Source organism: Leptonychotes weddellii, chromosome 3, assembly GCF_054177405.1.
Source record: "Leptonychotes weddellii isolate Sample4059 chromosome 3, ASM5417740v2, whole genome shotgun sequence".
NCBI lineage: Eukaryota > Metazoa > Chordata > Mammalia > Carnivora > Phocidae > Leptonychotes > Leptonychotes weddellii.
Genome location: NC_138371.1, coordinates 66,190,586 through 66,211,744, shown reverse-complemented (window position 1 = coordinate 66,211,744; position 21,159 = coordinate 66,190,586). Strand labels below are relative to the sequence as shown.

Here is a 21,159-nt window from a genome sequence, read left to right as displayed (position 1 = left end):
CTAGAGGTAATAGCTTGAGCTGCATCAGTGGTAGAAAGAAGGGCTGGGCAGTTGAAAAGAGGGAACAGTGAGAGAGACATTTCACGGCGAGGGCACAGTGGTCCAGTGTGGGGAGTGAGAGAACAGGAGGAAGTGAGTAATGCTTTGTCTTGGGAGACTGGATGTTGCAGCACTGTCAGCTGGGTTCAAGGGTTTTTGAAGTCCAGACGGAAGAACAATTCTGCAGCAGGGCAAATTAATGATGGCATTATTCATAATAGAGACTGGGGGGAGATACTGAGTATTCACTGGTAGGAAAATGGTTAAAGTACCTTCACAGAGCAAAACCACATACAAGGGTTAAAACAAGTGCATTAGAGCTATCTATGGTAGCATAGATAAATATCCAGAAACACTGGTAGAATGATAAGCACAGCATGATACTATTGGTATAAAGTTTCTAATATGCAGGTTGAGTCTATACATTCTTTTTTGATATATGCACATGCAAAAAAGTTAAAATTTTTCACTGGAATGACAGAAGCTAGGTTAAGGATAGTAGTTGCCTCTAGGGGATGCAGGTAGAAAGAATGGGATTGGGGGGTATCATCCATCTCTGTTTCTTTAAAAAGAAAAAGAAACCTGAAACAAATAAGACAAAATATTAATATTTAACAAAACTAGATAGTAGTTACCTGGGTGTTTTATATTTGCTATGCTATTTTTCATGCTCGAGACATTTAATTTAAAATTTTCTAACTTTTTTAAAAAAATGAATCCCATTCTCCACTTGCTTCCACTATGAAATTAGAACTGTAGGTTCTGTCAGCTATAATTCAGTAACACTTGGGACTGTAGCAAACCATCACGAATCTAATATTTAAGGGTAATCAACTTTCTTATAAGGTATTAATATGTTCAAAATACGGTACCCTGTACTCCAAATAATATTGGTATGAAATTTACATCATAAAAGTAGAATATGCTTTGTGTATAATCCTAAACTCTGGAATGGACTGCCTACCTTAACGTAGTTTGAATATTAATGTTTTAACACATCTAAATTACATACTGATTTATTAGTATATTCTCTTTTTCAAATGCTTTGGAGGCATCAAGCCCTCTCATACCAAAAAATAAATTACGTACACTTACATATGTATGGCATATGTGTATAAAATGAAAATTAGGAGAAGCTACACAGAATTAAGGAAGAAGGAAGAATATAGACATAGCCATTCTAGAAGTCAACACAATCACTGTGATTATGCCCCAAAATTAGCATTAAGCTCTCTGTTAGGGAGGCTTAGAGGAGACAGCGTATTTGCAGCATCTGAGTGCTTTCCGTCCTTGTCTGGCGTTTCTTCCCATCACTGTGACCTTCCTGTGTAATTGTCTAGATACCTCTGCCAGTAACACCTGGGCAGCCCGTGAGCCTGCAGACTGACGTGTGTGGGCTCCCTGCGAGATCAGTGGTGATCCTCGGGTATCCTGATACTAGAAGCACAGCTTCTACTCAGATTTGGTTCTCTTTTGATTAACTAGTCACGATAAATGTGCGGGTTTTTTTTCTCTTCTGTCATAATTTCTCACAGGAGGAATAAGTCTTTGCTGGATTTTTGTTTCTGAGGCTTTATCCTTGGGTGAAATGGTTACAGTGCCTGTCCTCAGCTCAGCTCAAGGAATTTGTAAGATTTAGTGATAAACAAGAAGCAAGTACATGAAAGTTTGGTGATTTCTTTTTCATTTGAGAATAAATCTGATTTATTTGAAGTAGAGCCAGACTTTACTACTAAGAGCTTTTATGTACTAATTCACCTGGTGCATAATCTAGCTCTAAGTGCTAATTTAGAGACTTCCCTCCATATTCCACTATTTCTGTGTGGGTGCAGTATTAGCTGCTGAGAACACAAGATGTTTTCAGACATGGGCCCTAGCCTTGAAAGAAGGATATGAGTGTTTATTAATTCAGAAAGGCCTATTCCTCCAATAGATTGTATTGCTTCCAATGTAAAACTAACAACAACCTCTGTTTTTTGTTTTTTGTTTTTTTTAAGCAACTGCCAGTAGCTTTTAGGTGTAAGAAGCATTTTTTGTCCATACTTGTAGGAAAGGGGAAATTAAGAATTGCTTTATAACTCTGTACTTTTGCTCCTAATAATTTATACTGATAGAAGAGCTGATTGCTTAAGAAACGTTCTCTTCAAAAGTTGTCTTTGCTTTGGAATGGGAGTGGTCAGTTTGTGAACACTTCACTCAGTTGACTATTATATAAAGGAGTTGGACCAGGGGACTTAAGAAGTAAATTTCCAGCTCCAAAATGCTAAGTGTCAGCCTGAGTTTGATTTGTATATAAACATTATCCAGCTAATATGAAACTACAAAGTCATAATATAAATCTAGCGTAGTTATGTGTGTGTGTTGCATGTATGCATGTATTTATAGACCAAGATTTATGAAGACAAGAAAAATTATATGTTCACATTTTTCAGTTCCAGAATTTAGTGGTACCACCTTTAAATGCTGTTCAGTAATTTTTTAAAAATAACTAGTCCCTGATGTGTTTTAAAGCATGACAGTATCAAGACATCCTTACGCTCTTTCATTAACTCTTTCCTCAAGTCAAATACTCATAAGCCGTCTTTGAACCATAGAATCACAGAGTTGGAGGGGACCTCAAAATAAATTCTGTCCCATCAGCTATCCAATGCATGTATCCCCTATACAGCTTCCATGTAAAGTAGCCGCCCGTGATGTGCTTGGACCCACAGGGACAGGGACCCATTGCTTTGTGGGGTTAAGACTGAGCAGCAGTGTTATCCAGAGAGCAACAAGAAGACATTAAGTATGGCTTGAGAAGGCAAGAAAGATGGGCCCTCAGGAGCTCATTTGGGCTAGGAATAGCCCTAGAGAAGACAAGTCGGCCCTAAATCCAGCATCCCAGACCTCTCCTAACCAGGAAAGTGTGTCCCAGTCTGAACCATTCTCATTAAAGCATGTCTGCTCCAAACATGGGCAGCTGGGTGCTATGTGACCACATCACTCGGCATGCCCTATGAGCTGCCCATCTGCTGTAAAAACCTCTTTGAAAACGGAACGTTATTCTTCCCAACTTCACTGTTCTGCCAGTGTCTCCACAAATCACTCCAGCCCTGGCCAGCCTTGCACAATGCTTGCCCTTTGCAGGTGTGGTGTAAGAGTTCCTCAGTGGGGATTATAGTCAGCTTAGGATCATGAAATGTTAAAGCACAGTGAACTGCTATGTTCAAAATATTGTATTATCTGAAAAAAATACTATCTATCCCCTTTGAAACTAGGTATTTTATTATTAACAGTAAGTAATTCACCCTAGTTATTAATCCAGAGACTTAACATTTTTTCTAGTCCCCTTTGTATCAGTTTGGCATTTTCATGTACATACATGAAGAAATTTTAGCTATTCTTTTTAAAAGGTGTCTCACCTTTGCTTGAAATAGAATAATTGCCCAGCACCTGTATTTGGGGCCACATCTTTATTTGCAAGGAAAAATGCTTTTTGTCAGGTGTATTTTCTCAAGATAGTATGGCTGTCATTGTTAATTAAAATGGTCCTCTAATAATGTAACAGGATTCTTGTGTTTTGTTCATTGTGTTGAACATTTTCTGGGTTGAAACCCAATGAGCTTTTCCTTTAGTAATTGCTGATCTATATGGGTGCTTAGGGTGAGTTTTGTTGTGTTGGTTTTTTTGTTGTTGTTGTTTTTTATAATCACAGAGACACTTTCTGCCTTTATTGTGCTTAAACTTGAAAGCTGCATGAAGTATGGTTGTTCCCGGTTAGGTTATAAAATGAATGTCTTCTAGGCCACACTCTATGGGTGGAAAGTGGGAACATCTTGTCACTAGAAAAGATATGTAAAACTCATTTGCTCAAGATAATTAAATAGTGTTTCTAAGCCAGAAAATATGAGTTTCGAGTTATTGAGCATCCTGAAAGCATCATTTTTTAAAAGCTTTCGAAATTGATATTTCACAAAATCCGGAGGCCTACCTTTTAATGTACCAGATGTCCCAAAACTAGCACACTTCTATTATCCCTATTAACACTAGTGTTAAATATCAAAAAGTAGCCTTTGTTCTTGAATAATAATAGACTTTGTTTAAATGACTGCTATATTCACATTCTTTCCAATTTAGCAAGTGATTATTCATCCATATGGCTAAGTAAAATATTTCCACACTGTTTATTTAAAAATTTTTGGATGCTAGCAGTGGATTTCAGACACTATGCAGAACATGAAATTAGGTTTACTCCCTTACTGATCATTAGCGCCATGTTTCTGATTAGGTAATAAGAAAAATGATAGTCCTGCACTAAGGAAGGGTAGATGGGCCAGGCTAAAGTTTAACAAACAGTAGGATGTTCTATAAAGAGCAGGAGCTTAGTGGACATGCATTCAGCCATTTGGACTCTTAAGTGCCATGATAGGATGAAATAATTTACCAAATATGTCCCCTTGGTTTAATTATTATGCCTTCGAAAAAGTCATTTGTTCTTTGGTCCAGAGAGGAGTTGACCTGTTTCTGTCCTTTTTGTGGACCACTGGAGCCATCAGGTGTTGCATGGGGAATTTTCAGAAATCTTGCAACATCTCTTCCCAATTCCCAGCCAACGTCAGTGGGATCCTTATCACTTGCCCCACTTTATAAAACAGGAACACAGAATCGTGTGCTATCTTATTTACTGAACATTTCAAACCATAAAAATTGGTAATAAGAAATAAAATGACAAAAAGGTTTAATTGGTAATAAGACAAAATGGTGTATTATAAATGGGACAGCTCCTAATTCAGAGTCACAGAACTTTGAACTGGAAAGGGCCTTAAAGAAATCTTCTATTCTAGGGGCGCCTGGGTGGCTCAGTCGTTAAGCGTCTGCCTTCGGCTCAGGTCGTGATCCCAGGGTCCTGGGATCGAGCCCCATATCGGGCTCCCTGCTCCACGGGGAAGCCTGCTTCTCCCCTCCTTCTCCCCCTGCTTGTGTTCCCTCTCTCGCTATGTCTCTCTCTGTCAAATAAATAAATTAAATCTTTAAAAAAAAAAAAAAATCTTCTATTCTATTCTGCCGCCCCCCCCCCCCCCATATTGCAGATGAGAAACTGAGATGAGAGATTGAGTCCTGATTGGGTTCCAGGCATGTAGGCCAGAGCACTTACTTCCCTGCCTCTATTTCTGCCTCCTCCCTGGCCAATCCCCGGGCCACTGAAAAGTGCTGAGCAGGTGCAAAATCTGGGGGTGTACCTGCCCATTTTCAATGTCATCTTCCTTAATTCTTTCAAATTACTACCGAAAAGGAAAAAGAAAAAAGAAGACACAGTATCTCCTTTACTCTCTGAATTTCACTGAGAATATAGAGAAATATGTTTGAATGTGGCCACTAGCACGGTCATATCAAACTACTGATTGGGTATAATCAGAAAGTGTCGGGTTGCCTAGAAAACGTGAAATGTGATTTTATCTTGTGAATATTTCAAGATTTATAGTCCCAAGTATGAAAAGATTCAACCTTGTAAGTAGAATGTGACCTTCTATTTTATGTGTAGGCTTCTAAATACCAAGCAAAATGAGACAGTCAAGTGGGGAGTCTCAGGTCCCTACAGAACTCAGGTGGTCAGTTGAGAAAATGGAATTTCCCAGCACAAGAAAGGCCCCATAGTGACACACTTCCTCAGGAGATTTGACAGCCAGTATTTTTGAGAAAGATGAAGGCATATGACAAAAATCTAAAAAGAAGATGCCCAAGAGACGCCCCCCCAGGTCCCTCGAGTTCTTCGCAGTTTCTGAGTCTGTAGGACCTCCCGCGGCTTAGTACCGGAGGGACTTTTGTCTCTAGGCCCCTGCTGGTGCCAGACAGCGAGGTTGAAGATTTCGTGCACATGAAGAAGCACATTCCTGGAACCCTTCATAGTCAGCTGTGGAACACGTAACCTCAGTGGCTTTTTCTCAGGCACATCTCTAGGATAGCATAAATGACCTAATTCTCTGCCAGAGGCTGAAGTAACCTGAAGAACAACCAGGGTGGCCGGGTCACTGCCCTCCCTGCCACTTCGGCATCACTGTGATTCTTTCAGGAGGATTTCCCTTTGTGTGACCTGTTCACTTTTTACAAACCCCCCCTGACAGCAAGAGCCATCTTTTACGGCAATTCTCAGTCAGCATTTCTGAATTGCTGATTAACTTTCAGCAGAAATGCCTTTCCAGGGTATGGAGGACTCCATGACTATATTATGTCATCAGTCCTCTCGACCTACCCACGAAGTCGCAAAATTACCTGAAATAGAGAAGAGTATGTTGAAATGTAAATGTGAGTCTGTAAACGGATCTCTAGAAATTGATAGATCTTTTCAAAGATGCTATGAGCCACCTTTGTACCTGAAAAAAATCACAGAAACGCAGGCTAACCCCTCTGTTCTTTTAAAGACTCTAAAGATCTATCACTCGTGTCCTTTGGCAGGGAAGACTTAAATAGCAGGTGCAGTCCCCTTCAAACTGAGTATGTAGGCTGGAGCCCCACTATGGGCAGCCTCTGCGGCTGGCCCAGACCATCGGCTCCACACTGCCCCCTCCAGGGAAGTTTCCTTCTCCATCGCCTAAGCGCCTTCTCACTCCTGCTGCTGAAACCAGAGGTGGTGACCACCATGCTCATAGCTGGGCCCGAGGGAACTTTTTCTTGCCTGACATGGAGTATGCATTAGCTTTGTGCAGGAAACCGCAGGGAGCATGCAGGTGAGCAAGGCCAGTCCCCCACCCCACCCCCAGCTGGCTGGGCCAGGCCTCCTCCCTGTGGGACCCAGCAGGGAGGGCAGCAAGCAGGCCTAGCCTGGCAGCAGGGCAGGAAGAAGGAGGCCATGAGAATCCATGACAGCACGTTCTACCAGGAGTCACCGCACACGGTTCAGCCAACCCCTGCTGAGATGGCGGCATCTGAGGAACCCTGGGAGCACTCACATACCACCGTGAGTGTTGTTTCCTCAGCATTTAGCCAGAGGAAGAAAGGCTTTTCTATGATTAAAGGCAGTACTTCTGTCCCACTCGTAGTAAGTGCTTTCCCATTATTTCAGTTCCATTCGTTTCATAATTTGTTCACAGCATTCCAGTCCTGGTGGAAAGCTTGAGTGATTTGCCTGAAGCCACAAACAGTAGGCATTTGTCACTGTACTGCTCTCTTCCTGCTGCCCCCTGATTTCTCCCTGTTACAGCTCCAGATCCTCACATAGATGCCGAGCTGGGGCTCAGCTTGGAGGCTCCCTCACCTTGCACCCGGCTGCAAACTGTCCGCATAAGCACTCGCCCTTCCTCTTTGCCTTCCCATCTCATGTTCATCACATTCCCTCTGAACTCCTTCCTGGGACATAGGCTCTGCCTCTCCTGATCCCTGAGCACCCCTGTCATTCCTGGCATCACACCTGTCCCTGCCTTCCACACTTCCCCACTTGGCCGTTCACGTCTGCAGCCCCTGTCCTTCCCTCCTAGGCCAGCCCAAGCCTCAAGGCTCCCCTAGTCCTGCCCCTCCCCCAAGGCTGTAGCCCACCTGGAAGGGTTTCCCCCACCCCAGTGCTTCTCCCCAGCTTCTGCCCTTCACGCTCCAGCTCAGAGCCCTACCGGACAGGTTCCTATGCACAGAAAAACATCCAAGGAGAAGCAGCATGTTGTTGGGAGTGACTGAGCTTTGGGGTGAGATTGACTTGTTTCCTTCCAGCTCTGTGGCCCCTGGCAAATCACCCCTCCCAGTACCAGCTTCCCCAGTGATAAACCCAGTACCTGTGGCTTGGCGTGTCGGTGGGTGTGGAAAGCCTAGCACAAATGACATGCGAGCTGTGCTTCTTGCTCTTGCCACTCTGGGATGCCTTGTGACGGCTGCCTTCTGTTGTAGCTGTTTGTGGCAAGGCCTCTGAGAGCAGAGGGCTCACCTCCATGTCTCCCTTAGATGCTGGCATGACGTGAACAAGTACCTCCCCTGGCACTTCCCAGTAGACGCTTAATGTCGGGCACATTTAATTCTGAATTTCCTAGTAGCCACATGAAAAAGGAAAGGGAACAGGTATTATTTATTTTAAAAATGTAGTTTATTTAACCCAATTCTTCTAAAATAATTTATGAGCAATATAAAGATTATTAATATGAGGTTTTACATTCATTTCTTTCATACCAAGTCTTCATACTCCACTATATATTTTACATTTCTAGCATGTCTCAATTTGGACTGGCCACATCTGGCTGATAGCTCCTCTGTTGGGCAGCACAGATCTACACCACACTTGGGTACAAGTAACATGTATCTGAAAGGCCTGAGCTGCACTGCTTGCATGGACAGGGACCTAGGAGGCCATATTGGGACCAGAGGTAATAGCCATAGAGTCATGACATTACTGACTTCCCAACAGAAAGCCTTAGGTTTATAAAAACCTTACAGGGGTTAGGGGAGAGCTTCAGGGGCAGCTTCAATGAGAAGAAATGGAGAAGTGTATTTGCTAGATCGTGAGTGTTTGAGCCAAAGATTGTCTAGGGGGATAATAATGGAGGCATGCGCTAGGAGCAGGCAGTGGCCCTAACTTCAGAAGCCCACATTCCTGCCTTGTTGTCCACAGACCGAGTTTGCAAGATGCACACACACTCAGACCTTCATATGCAATCTGAAGCCTTGATGTTTTATATTTTCACTATTAGCCTAATATTTGTATGCTGACTTATCAAGAATGTTTGCAGGGTGGGTATCCCAACACAAGCATGTTCCAAGGAGCACACAGCTGGAGAAGGTGGGGGAGTGAGCGCATATATCAGAGCTGAAGCAGAGGCATGAGAGTGACCTGTCATGACGCTCGCTTTGTGCCGGAATGCCTCATCCTCTGTTCTCTGACGTAATACTCTCCATGCCCCCTAAGTCTTGGGTAGTTCTCTTTACCTCATGGACATCTTGTGAAAGAGCAAGAGTGACAGAAGCACATCAACAACAGACACAGAATAAGGCTAACTTGGGGAAGAAAATGCAGGAACATGTCTGGTAGTGCTGTTTAAAGTTCTTTTGGCTATTTTATTTTTCTTTTTGCAATGTCCACAAGCATTTGTGGGGGTTTTTATAACAAGGAAACTGGACATAAATTGAATGCTATGTAAAAATTAATGCTTCTAGACTTCTTTCATATCAGAAAGAGAAACAACTGTGTAAGGTGTTACATATTTCTGCTACCAGAGAAATAATATTTTCCAAATGTTGTTTGGTTGGTTTTTAATGTCCATTAAGAAATACATTTTTTCAAATAGTGCTGTTGTTTTAATTAATCAGTAAAATCGGTTTCTGATTTGACCATAAAATTATCAGTTGGTTGTTAGAATAGCTATAAAGCTACTTTTAAATTTGAGCTCTTTCAAAGTTCTACAGTGTAGGATTTATGTGAAATAGTATTTTAATTACTTTATTCATTCTTTGTGGGGAAAATGAACTTTCATCTTTCATGGGAGTATTTCATTTGTGATTATTGGTTACTCATAATTGCGTGTACTTTTTCCTGCGGTAGAGAAGAAGCAGCTTTTTCTACAATAATATGCATGAAATTCTCTAATATTTTCTAAATTAGTTTGTATGTGTATATTCTTAGTCCTCACAACAAATAGCTAATTGCCTTAAATTAAATAAAAACCTCAAGCTTCCTAAATGAAATTATAGTTTATTTTTAACTTTCTCTTTAGAAACCAGGGGATAATGGAGTATGCTGCTAAATATTTTTGAAGCAAACTTTGCATGAGGATGTAGGAGCTGGAGGTTTATTATGTTGATGAGGATGCTAATTCTGTGGCTCTCTATTTTCTCAACAGTCTTGCCACATCTGGGAGTTGGTGTATTTACTATTCATTATTTACTGCTCTAGCAACATTCTTCCTGACCCATTAAATGAAGGCCTAGACAGACTAAGTGGGGAGAACATTGTTTTATTACTACTTTAGTGAGGTGGGGTACCCACAGGTATCATTAGCTGATCTTAAGAATGGTGCTTTTTCCTTTGAATAGATAAGCCAAATTAAACATTCCATACTAAGGCTTTTAAGTTTAATTGAACCTTCTTCATCCAGTATTCGTTGATCAGAACTGATTGTTTAGGCTTTCCATAACCTTGTTTTTGAAATAGAAGGTGGGGAAGAAAAAAATCAGTGTCTCTGATATTTGAAGTGGCTAGTTTAAATCCACACCCAGTGCTGTAGTTCTTTGTGTTACAATGTAAAGTGCAGGATTAGAGGGATAATATAACTCAGTGCAAGATGATCAACCTGCCTTGTATGGGTCCCCTGAATGCTACAGACTTAGTAAAAATAGAACCTGTACCTTTTTTCTGGTCAAGAATAATTTTGAACATTTTTTGAGGTTACAGAAAGCCTGTAGTAGACTTTTATATACTAGACTGGTTTTATGATCAATAAGTCATCTCAACTGACCAAAAGATAACACAGTCACCTTGTGTACTGAAGGGTTACATATTTTCAAACATTTAACATTTTATAATTGGGCAACATTGATCTTTTCTATTTTGCAATTTTGAGGGGTTAGGATTCTGGCACGCTGCTGTAACTCTTAACTTCTTGTTCTAGAGATGTAACAGAAATGGGATTCTCCTATCCTCAGAGCTAAGATGGTGGTTTCAGTAACCATCTCTTTTAATCTTCATATGAAAGGCAAGCAAAACTATGCTGGCTAAATCTGACAGAAAGGAAATAAAAGGGAAATCAAAAAATAAATACATGCCTTTAATTTGGATCCACCAACAAATATTTGTGAGCACCTATTATGTGCTCTGCATATGTGTAACGAGACATGTAAAAGAATGGATCATGGTAGAGTCTTTGTTCCTCATTATACTTGCCTAATGAAATTAAAATTAAATTTAGAAATACAAATGCTCATCCTTTAAAAAAAATCAACGTGGTATTTCAATCGTATAAAATAATGAAATGGGAAAGTTAATTCATTTTGCGCAGCTTGACTCTGTATGTAAAGCACATAAGGCCTGGCACAGAGTAAAATCACAGTAAATGGTCACGTTACTGTAGTTTATATTGATTTAGGGACATTTATGCTGTTCGATCCAAAGTAGTTAAGGGCTAATAGTAAACTATAGAATGACGTATAACTCCACTGGTCATTCTAAATGCCTGATAAAGAAAGAGCAGGACAAAATTCTGGTACCTGCACAGAACATCAGGGAAATCCACAAATCTGCGAAATATCCTCTTCCCAGAAGTAGGTCGTAGCAGGAGCCAGGAGTGGAGGCAGGAACCATGAAAAACAAGATTTTCTGCCAATGATTAGAGAACTTCTAGGCATCAACTCCTAGATCCTTCTTCTTAGTCATGTTTTCCCCTGAAGTCTGTGACTAACACTGTTCCATTTTCTGTAGCTGTATATCTAATTTTATACCTATAGCCTATAATGTAATAGGCTTTTCTGTCCATAAGATAAGCCTTGCCTTCAGTTAACTTTCATACATTTATTCTGTGAAGTACGACGTAGCATATTAGAAAATGCAGCCTTCCCCCATGTGTTGAATTCTGTGGAGTGAGGAATTTGAAAATATGTTATAAAATTGTCAGGGGAGGTTAGGAGATGACCCCCCCCACCAACAGTGTCTGGGCTACGTGCTGCCCTGTGGCTGGCTCGGGCCCCGGCAGGTCCTGGCAGGACCCTGGGTCAGGTATGGCTGTCCTCATTAGCAATAAATGCTAAAGCCCCATTCAAGGCAGCCTTTATCACCCACCCTTCTATGCCTCAACCCACTCTTTCTTCCATCTTCTCTCCCTTCCCCGGTCTTTGGGTCAGGGTAAACCCCCAGGGACTTGTTTTTCATCCTTAGCTCCCAGGTTCCTCCCTTGGTCATCAGTCTTCTGATACCTCTCCCATGAAACAGTGCTTTTCAAATGTCTTTTAGACATGAAACCCTTGTTTGAAAGAGAAACATACAGCGTAGCCCAGTACTGAGAACAGATAAGTACGGAACCACTCTGGGTGAATTGGGGTGGGGATCTGGCAGCCTGCTGCCAATCCTCCTCCCCCCACACCTCACATGGCTGCCCCTGAGAGAGTCCAGCAAAACCTCCAGAAAACAGGTAGCACAACCTCCCTAGATCAAAACCTTCCTGGATTAAAACCATTTTATATAGAAACTTCTGGCCAATTCTATCAGAATTGATGGAGAAATAGCTCCACCTGAGGAACTGAAATTCATTTCATAAGCACCCCCAGTGTATGCTGCACTCTTGACTAGAACCCATCTCTTATTTGCCACATGATAATTATATAAGCAAAGGTCTGTAATGGTAGACAGAACAAGCTTTCAGAGACAAATCAAGGTCGTTACTTTCCCTGATTCCAAACTGTCTAAACCTCCCTCCCATTTGGGGCCTAACTAGATGAATCACTGCCAAGGCTGAAGTCCTTTGGTGTGATGGTGAGTTAACCCACCCCAAAGGTAGGAGCAAGAGAAAGGGCGAAAGTCCTTGGGAAACAAGGGTAAGCCCATCCAGCCAGGGCCAGAGCCCAAGCATCAGCCTCCATCACCGACCACTCCCTGTGCAGCATGGATAGGTCAGGGTGATGTGCAGGGAAGGGGCGGTACGCTCTCGGCTCCGTCAGAGTTTCAGTTTACTATCTGCAGTTCTAGCCCGATGCTTGTACTTCTTCCTCCAAAAGGAAGAGATCCTGTCAGCTCTCTCACACCTCCCTCCTTTGTAGAGGTCCCTGCGTTTCTCCAGGCCCCAAGAAGGCTGAGCAGTTTGCTGTTACCGGGCACCGGAGCCGCAGTTCTCCCCACACTCTTGGTCAGTCATGTTCACAAGCAGTACGTGCTCCCACGGAAATGGGGATTTTGCCAACTCCTTCCCCTCCACAGGGCCTCAAGCATTTTTGTGTGTTGATAATTCTGAAAGCACTGTACCGGCTTTTGAGCATCTTGTCAAGGACACATCAGGAGGGAACCTCAGTACCAGCTGCGCCACCTCTCCTCACTCTCCTTTTCTCTGACTTTGGAAAATGCATTGATGGGAAATGGCATGGAGTAGGTATAATCTTGAATTTGCTCTAATTTCTAAAAGAATAATTCTTAGAAAATATGTGTGCTGTAACAATAATTGAACCCACCTCATAGTTGACACAGAAATGAAAACACTCTAATATGCATACAATTTAAATGCCCCTCTAATAAGCTATGTTTAAGGTCTGTTGTCCCAGTACTCCTGATATGAATTACAATATGAGGGACTCAATGTAACTTGCACGTGGTAATAAAACTCTTAATGTGGAAATAAAAATGTTTAAGCCTTATCCAAATGAGGGAGACGAAGCAAATGTAACCGCCCTCTTATGTATGTTACCGCAAGCATATTTAAGCTTGAGCTTCCCAGTAGCAAAAGTAGAAAAAGGAAGCATGATACAGAGAAACGTGTCAGCCTTTTGAGAAAGAGAAATTGTTTCCAAGTATTAATTCTAAAAATGGTTTGTCACACAGAACATTGAATTTAAGGGATGATGCGATGCATGACAGCTTTACAACAATCACAGGCCCGTTATATTCATGACCCTTGATTGCACTGTGCCCCTCCCCCATGAAGAGTAGCTCTAATTTGCTTTGCAGAAGCCGCAGTCATCTTGTCTGATAGATACATAGGCCCTAAAACTTAAGAGAAGGACTGGTAGAGCTTTGGAATACACTGCCAGAAGCTCACATATGTTCACTCAACATTTATTAGAGGTCCATCCCCTGCCTGGTTGCAAATTCAGGCCATAGATTAGATTTGGAACAGACGAGTTCATATCACTTAGGGCTGATACGTTTGTTTTATTCCTAAGCCTGCAGGATCTCTAACTGATGGTTGGATTTTTTTAAATCTCATTTATTAGGAGTTCTTTGGAATTTATCTTCATGTGATGCTGTAAAGATGACAATCATTCGAGATGCTCTCTCAACCTTAACAAACACTGTGATCGTTCCACATTCTGGATGGAATAACTCTTCTTTTGATGATGATCATAAAATTAAATTTCAGACATCACTCGTTCTACGTAATACAACAGGTTGCCTGAGGTAAATTCTTTATTTCTTCTTTCCAATTAATTCTTTGATTAAATAACATGTGTCATGGGTAAGTTGATTTAGAAGGATTTACTTCATTTTATAAGCATTTACCTACATTTCTAAGTTTGTTTCAAAATTTAGGCCACTGGACTGTTATCCTGTGAGGAAAATATCATGAGCACAGACTAGTGGCCTGAAAGACATTATCTGATAAATGACTCTTCTGTGGATTAGTAGAAAGGGCCCTTTCAGTCTGAAAATTACTGCCAAAATTCCAGTGGTTTCTACTTTAACAGCATTTTTCTGGTTATCACATCCTGACTGCTAATGTGTCTGCAGCCTGGTTTTGGTTTAAATTCAAAATGTGATGGTTAAAACCTTCTTGCATTTAAAAGGTGCAAAAAAAGGTGTGTGGTTTAAACAATTATTGGGTTTGAGTTTTATAAATAAATGAAAATGAGCCCAAATTCTGTTTTAAGTCATTATCTTTAGATGTGAAATTCATAAAGGCTCCTTTAAGTGTGGACAGGAGTGCTTATTATTTGCCATTAATACTCATCAGCTCAGTTTCTACCTGGTGTCCTAAGTGTACAGTGCTCTGGGAACTTGAAGCGGAAGCCTTGGGGCCTAGTGGCCTGGTGACACTGAGAGGCAGCCTGGCTTCCTGCCCCACTCTGAGCCTCAGTCTCCTCATCTTTTTTTTTTTTTTTTTAAGATTTTTTTAATATTTGACAGAGAGAGACACAGTGAGAGAGGGAACACAAGCAGGGGGAGTGGGAGAGGGAGAAGCAGGCTTCCCGCCGAGCAGGGAGCCTGATGCGGGGCTTGATCCCAGGACCCTGGGATCATGACCTGAGCTGAAGGCAGACGCCTAACGACTGAGCCATCCAGGTGCCCCTCTCCTCATCTTTAGAGTAGGGATAACAGCACCATCTCACACTCGTGAAGAATCAGCTCATAGAAAGTGCTTAGTGTAGCATCTGACGCGCAGTGGGTGCTAACGTTTAAGCCGTACATCCAGGCATCTCTGTAACAGCTTGAAAGACGGGGAGGGAGCCTGGGCTGTTGCTCTGAGGCAGCACTATTGTGACAAGTGACTGTCGGCCACCTTGCTGTGGGTGGATGACAAGAGTCAGGATCCTGGGAAACAGGCCAGCTCCCTACCTCAGAGGCGTGCATCAGAGGGCAGATTATATCACCTACTGATGATCTGTGGAAGGAGCATCTCATCCTTTCTCTGCTCCAGGATCCAGGGCGGCTGTGAGGGCTCCTTAGCCAGCCTGCCAGGCCTCCCAGAGACAGGACACACCAGTCCGGCTCCCCCAGTGGTTCAGGGCTATAGACAGTTTTGGTGCATGCCCTCTGTGTGCAATCAGTGATGACCAAGACAGGTCCCTGCTCTGAGAGAACCATATTCTATTGAGGAAAACAAGAAAATAACGGTAGATGCCATGGTGATGCAAGAGTTATTAGGAGATGGTTTTGATGATCAGGTGGCCCCTCGCAGGAGGGGAAATTGAAGTCTAGATCTGAAATACCACCAGGAGCTGCTCGTTTGAGGGCGGGGTGGGGTCAGGAGGACGCGGATTCCTAGCAAAGGGAAGTAGTCTAATGGCTCTGGCGCAAAGGTGGGCTCTCGGCTGGAGCTTACTGGGCGAGGCACAGAGTGGCACCAGATTACGTAGGACTGCTGAAGTCAGAGGAAGGAGTTTACAGTCTATTCCAAGTGCCTCGGGAGACTGTCAGAGGGCTTTAATCTTGGGAGTAGTGGGACTGGATCCTGGCTTCAGTGTGAAGACTGAACAAGGGCAGCAGTAGAGATAGGAGGCTGAGGCTGTTGCAGCAATCCAGGCAGACCATGACAGTGGCCTAGACCAGGTGCTGGAGCGAGGTAGGAGATAGGGGATATTTTTGTGGAGGGAGAGCTAATACCTAAATCTTTGGCTGAATCAGTTGGGAGCACAGGAAGAAGAAAGGGTGGAGGGATGAGCAGATGAGTTTTGACCATGTCCATTTGAGATGTCTAATTAGCTACCCATGGAGTAATACCAAGAAAGCAGTTGGATAAAGGACCCTGGAGTTTTAGGGAGGGGTCAGCCTAAAGGTAGATGCTTGGGAGTCGTGCATGGGCCCATAGGTTGTATTAAAGCCAAGGGAGAGAAGGAGACCACCTATGAGAATGTAAAGATAAAGGTAAGAAGGGACCAAAGTAGTCCGGCACTCCAGAGGCACCCACCAACAAAAGAGACTGAGAAGGAAAGGCAGCAAGATGGGAGGAAAACCAAAGAAGTGAAGGGTCCCGGAGGCTTGTAAAGGAATGGAAGATGGCAGCTGTTGAGTGCTGCTGAGAAGTGACACAAGATAAAGAGCAGAGGAGGGACCATGGATGACACTGTCTCTCTGGCCCCAGAAAAATAAAGACGAAAAGAAAAATCATTCCAAATCCCCATTATTTGGCCTAAGTTTTTACAAAATCTCAGAGTTAGCCTAGAACCCTTGTTAATAAGACATAAAATAGATCCTTAAAATTTGGTATCAATTCATGAAGGTAAACTGATATCAAAAGTTTCGATATGGGGGCACCTGGCTGGCTCAGTCGGTACAGCACGTGACTCTGGATCTCAGGATTGGGAGTTCAATTCCTACATTGGGTGTAGAGATTATTTAAAAATAAAATCTTTAAAAAGAAAAAAGTTTCAATATGGATGAGACCTAAATCTCAGGGTTTTTTATATTTGAAAAAATGAGAAAAATTATAGCATAAGCAAATGTCCATATTTAACGTGAATGGTTATACAAGAAATGACATTTCTTCTGTTCATTCAGGAAGCATTTATGACCACCAACTATAGGCAAAACATTGTAATAGGTGCAGGGGCCTGCCAGCCATGGTGGCCCAACAGGGGAAGCAGAGCATGTCTAGAAATAACAACCATGGCTAACAGACATTGCAGGCACTTTTCTAATTGCCTTTATATGGAGCGTCGCTTCCACACACGGACCCTATGAGGTGATCAGTATTATTCTACCCTTTTTACATATGAGGAAACTGAGGAGGCTAGACCCCAAAACAGTCTTTAGGAGGTTAGAAAGTGGTGTGTCATAGGAGGGAGACAGAGTTCAGATGGCCCTGCTCCCTTCTGTGTGGGTGGATAATGGGGAGCTGGTTACGGTGAGTTCTCACGATGTTAAAGTGTCTCCTCACACGGGATCTACATGGCTGCTGTCTTGTCCGACCTGTCAGATGGTAAGGTGAGGCTCCCTGGCTAAGGAGCGAGCTGCTCATCTCAGCGGCCCCCGTGTGTCTCTCTGCCCGTTCAGGAACCTCAGCTCCGCAGGGGAGGAAGCCAGGAAGCAAATGCGATCCTGTGAGGGGCTGGTGGACTCGCTGCTGTACGTGATCCACACGTGTGTGAACACATCCGATTACGACAGCAAGGTCAGTGCTGGCTGGCCACGAGGGCCAGATGGCAGGTGACAACAGCTGCCAGACTCTGCGTTTGGCGTGCCACTCATTCTTCCTGGAATTCTTGAGCCTTTCCTACTCATTACACTATACTCCAGATTAAGGGGAGTCTCTCTAAAAATGACAAATTAACAGGGACATGACAGTTTAAGAAAATAGCCTTAAAACCATGAAAACCAAGTGACTCCGTGTGGCCGAGGACTAAGCACAGGGTGGCAGGGTCCCGACTTTGTGGTTCTCTTGGGCTGTCACTGTGATTGTCCCTGCTACTGCTGTCTCCAGCCATTTCCCCTGTGGCTAGAATCCAGTCCATCTGTATTTGAGTATCTAGTGAATAAACATTCCGGGTCGAGGCGCTATAACCCACCAACCCCTCTGCCTTTCTAGCCCCACTGCAGGCCATAGCCCCCACCCCAGACCCACTTCTCTACATCCCCAGTCTTGCCCTTTCACCCCTCCCTCTGTTGTCCTGCTGGTTAGTCTGTTCCCAGTAGGAGCCCCTTCTGCTCCCCTCCTGTTTTCCCCATCCTAGCACAGGGCATTCTACTCATCATTTTTTAGCTGTGACAACCATCTAGGATCTGCCGCAGGAGCAGGGACTGAGGAAGGTGGCAAGAAATAGGAAGGAGGGACTAAAAGTGCCAGGAGTTCCAAGGTACGCCAGGTATTTGCTTTTCAGGATGGGCTAGATGAGGAGAGGCCTTAAGTAAGCCTTTGTGTCATAAACATGGGTCTGAGAGAGAAAAGGATGATGAGTGGTAGGCTCAGGGAGAAGGCAGGGGAAAAGTTCAAAGTGATGTACAAGTTTTTATTTGAACCTCGTTGAACCAAAAGATCTGTAGATGAAATTGAGAGGAGTAAGCAAGTTGGAAGGAGAGCTTCCTGGGAAAGAGCTGAGCTTGGCTTTAGATGCTCTCCATGAAGTCACAGTTAGCCTCTCAATCAGAGGTGTGATACAGACTTTAAGAAGCAAAAGACCATGTACAGAAGGCAAAATGTCACAAAGAGATCATGGGACTTTCCGCAGAGGGAGGGGAGAGTTTGGAGATGGCTGGAAAGGCCAAAGATGCGACTTGGGGGGAGGGCCTTCCCCGGAGATGGGGTTACTCGTACCTCTTGTCATGGTGAAGACGTTTAATGGCAAGAAGGAGTGAGGTTCTGGCAACTTGGATGCCTCTCTGCCTCTGCAGCAACTCTGAAGCAGAAACACTGGGCGTTTTCTCTGCCAGAGTCTTGCACATTTTAATCAGCACGAAATCAGATCCGCAGATGTAGTTTGGATGGCTCTGCACTCTGTCATTTGGGTACCCCACAAAAATTCTAGAATCGTAATTCTTTCCCTAGCTTGTTTCAGGTTCCCATAAGTAAAAAAGCAGTTCTTTCATATTCTACATTTACTTAAGCTCACTGCTGCTCAGTACAGAAGCATTTTGCAATAATGTGCTACGATGGTTTTAATTATACGCCGTGTTGGTTTGCAGACTGTGGAGAACTGCGTGTGCACCCTGAGGAACCTGTCCTATCGGCTGGAACTGGAGGTCCCACAGGCCCGGCTGCTGGGGCTGAGTGAGCTGGATGACTTACTAGGAAAAGAGTCTCCCAGCAAGGACTCAGAGCCAAGCTGCTGGGGGAAGAAAAAGAAAAAGAAAAAGAGAACACCACAAGAGGATCAAGTTAGCATTTTATTTGACATGAAACTCTAAGGTTTCATTTTTCTAGGAGTAAGAAATCACATATTTGGCAAGAAAAGAAAATTTCTCATTATACAGTTTTTCTACCTAACTCTAGCTGAATCCAGCAGAGGGATGTTTTCAAGTATTGGAGATTGTGTTCATTTGCTTCCATTTCACGTGTGCTCTTTGTCTTTCAGTGGGATGGAGTTGGTCCTATCCCAGGATTGTCAAAGTCCCCCAAAGGGGTTGAGATGCTGTGGCATCCGTCAGTGGTAAAACCATATCTGACTCTTCTAGCAGAAAGTTCCAACCCAGCCACCTTGGAAGGCTCTGCCGGATCTCTCCAGAACCTCTCTGCCGGAAACTGGAAGGTATGATGTCCTCTGGGGGTCCACACTTCTTTCCATCTGTGCAGCCAGACCAGCAATGATGGTGAAAGGGACCCAGTTGTTAGGACAAAAGCGGGGGGCGATAGCAGTTGGCTCTAGGCTCAGAGATGAATGTGACACAGCCCTTCCTGTACAAACTGAAGGCTAGCAAGAAAAATATACAGATCAAGAAGATACAGTGTAGGATATGTGGTACACACGGGATATGTGTACTGTGGGATCTTAAAAGAGGACATCTAACCCAGCCTGGCAGTTTTGAGAAAGGCAAAGAGGGGAGCCAAGTAGGGAAGGTTTCCTGGAGAGATGGTGCTGCCCAAATGGAATCTTTCAATGAGCCGAAGTAAGGCAGCAGCGTCTGAGGTTAGAGGTGTAGAGGGAGTGATCCAGAGAAAGGGACAAGAGAAGAAATGCCTTGAGGTAAGAAAAGGACAGTGTGGTGGAGACCGCAGGATGGGTGCTGGGCATCAAGGGCAGCGCGAGCATGGCCCGGGTTGGACCAGGCATTGTAGATAGGCCTGACGGCCAAGCATCAGGAGCTGGGATATGACCTGCAGACCAGAAGGGCCACTAAAAGGGGTTAAGCAGATAGGTGACACAGATGTGGATACTTGTGCTGCGGTGCAGAAGATGAATTCACAGAAGAGGAAAGTAGAGACTGGGATTCTGTGCTGAACATGCCAGGGGCCTGAGTTAGTGCTGAGCTAGGGCAGCGCTTGCAGGGGAGAGCGGCCGCTGGTCCTCTCTCGGACGCTTACAGAACATACCTATGGCAAAAGTTACCACATCTCCTTAAAGGTGTATGACTTCTTTATGAAAATTGAAAGTGGTTTCCTACTGTTACCACTGTAAGAGGTTCTCAAAACTTTTAAACATCATCTGCCACCTTCCCAGACAATCATTTTCTGAAATATTTTCAACCTCTAAATATTTCCTGACAAGTATATTTTTTTTGTTTCAAGATTTTATTTAAATTCTAGTTAGTTTTAACACATAGTGTAATACTGGTTTCAGGAGTAGAATGTAGTGATTCATCACTGACATATAACACCCAATGCTCATCCCAGCAGGTGTCCTCCTTAATGCCCATCACCCATTTAGCCTATCCCCGCCTCCCCTCCAGCAACCCTCAGTTTGTTCTCTATAGCTAAGAGTCTCTTATGTTTTGCCTCCCTTTTTTATCCTTCCCCTATGTTCATCTGTTTCTTAAATTCCACATATGACTGAAATCATATGGTATTTATCTTTCTCTGACTGACTTATTTCACTTAGCATAATACACTCTAGCTCCATCCACGTCATTGCAAATGGTAAGATTTCATTCCTTCTTATGACTGAGTAATATCCCATTGTGGTATGTATGTGTGTGTGTATACATATATATATATATATATATATATACCACAACTTTTTTATCCATTCATCAGTCGATGGACATTTGGGCTCTTTCTATAGTTTGGCTATGTTGATAAAGCTGCTGTAAACATCGGGGTGCCTGTGCCCCTTTGAATCACTATTTTTGTGTCCTTTGGGTATATACCTAGTAGGGTGGTTGCTGGG

General features: G+C 43.3%; 1 protein-coding gene across 13 annotated transcripts in view; it reads left to right on the top strand.

Moving 5' to 3' along the window:
• Positions 1–21,159, top strand: part of PKP4 (plakophilin 4) — a 235,978-nt gene that overhangs the window by 196,589 nt on the left and 18,230 nt on the right. For all 13 annotated transcript variants that reach the window (XM_081814392.1, XM_081814393.1, XM_081814399.1 and 10 more), the window contains 4 exons: positions 13,900–14,083; positions 17,396–17,513; positions 19,022–19,213; positions 19,411–19,584. In XM_081814392.1, the coding sequence (XP_081670518.1) occupies positions 13,900–14,083; positions 17,396–17,513; positions 19,022–19,213; positions 19,411–19,584 (668 nt within the window). The remainder of the gene's footprint in view (positions 1–13,899; positions 14,084–17,395; positions 17,514–19,021; positions 19,214–19,410; positions 19,585–21,159) is intronic.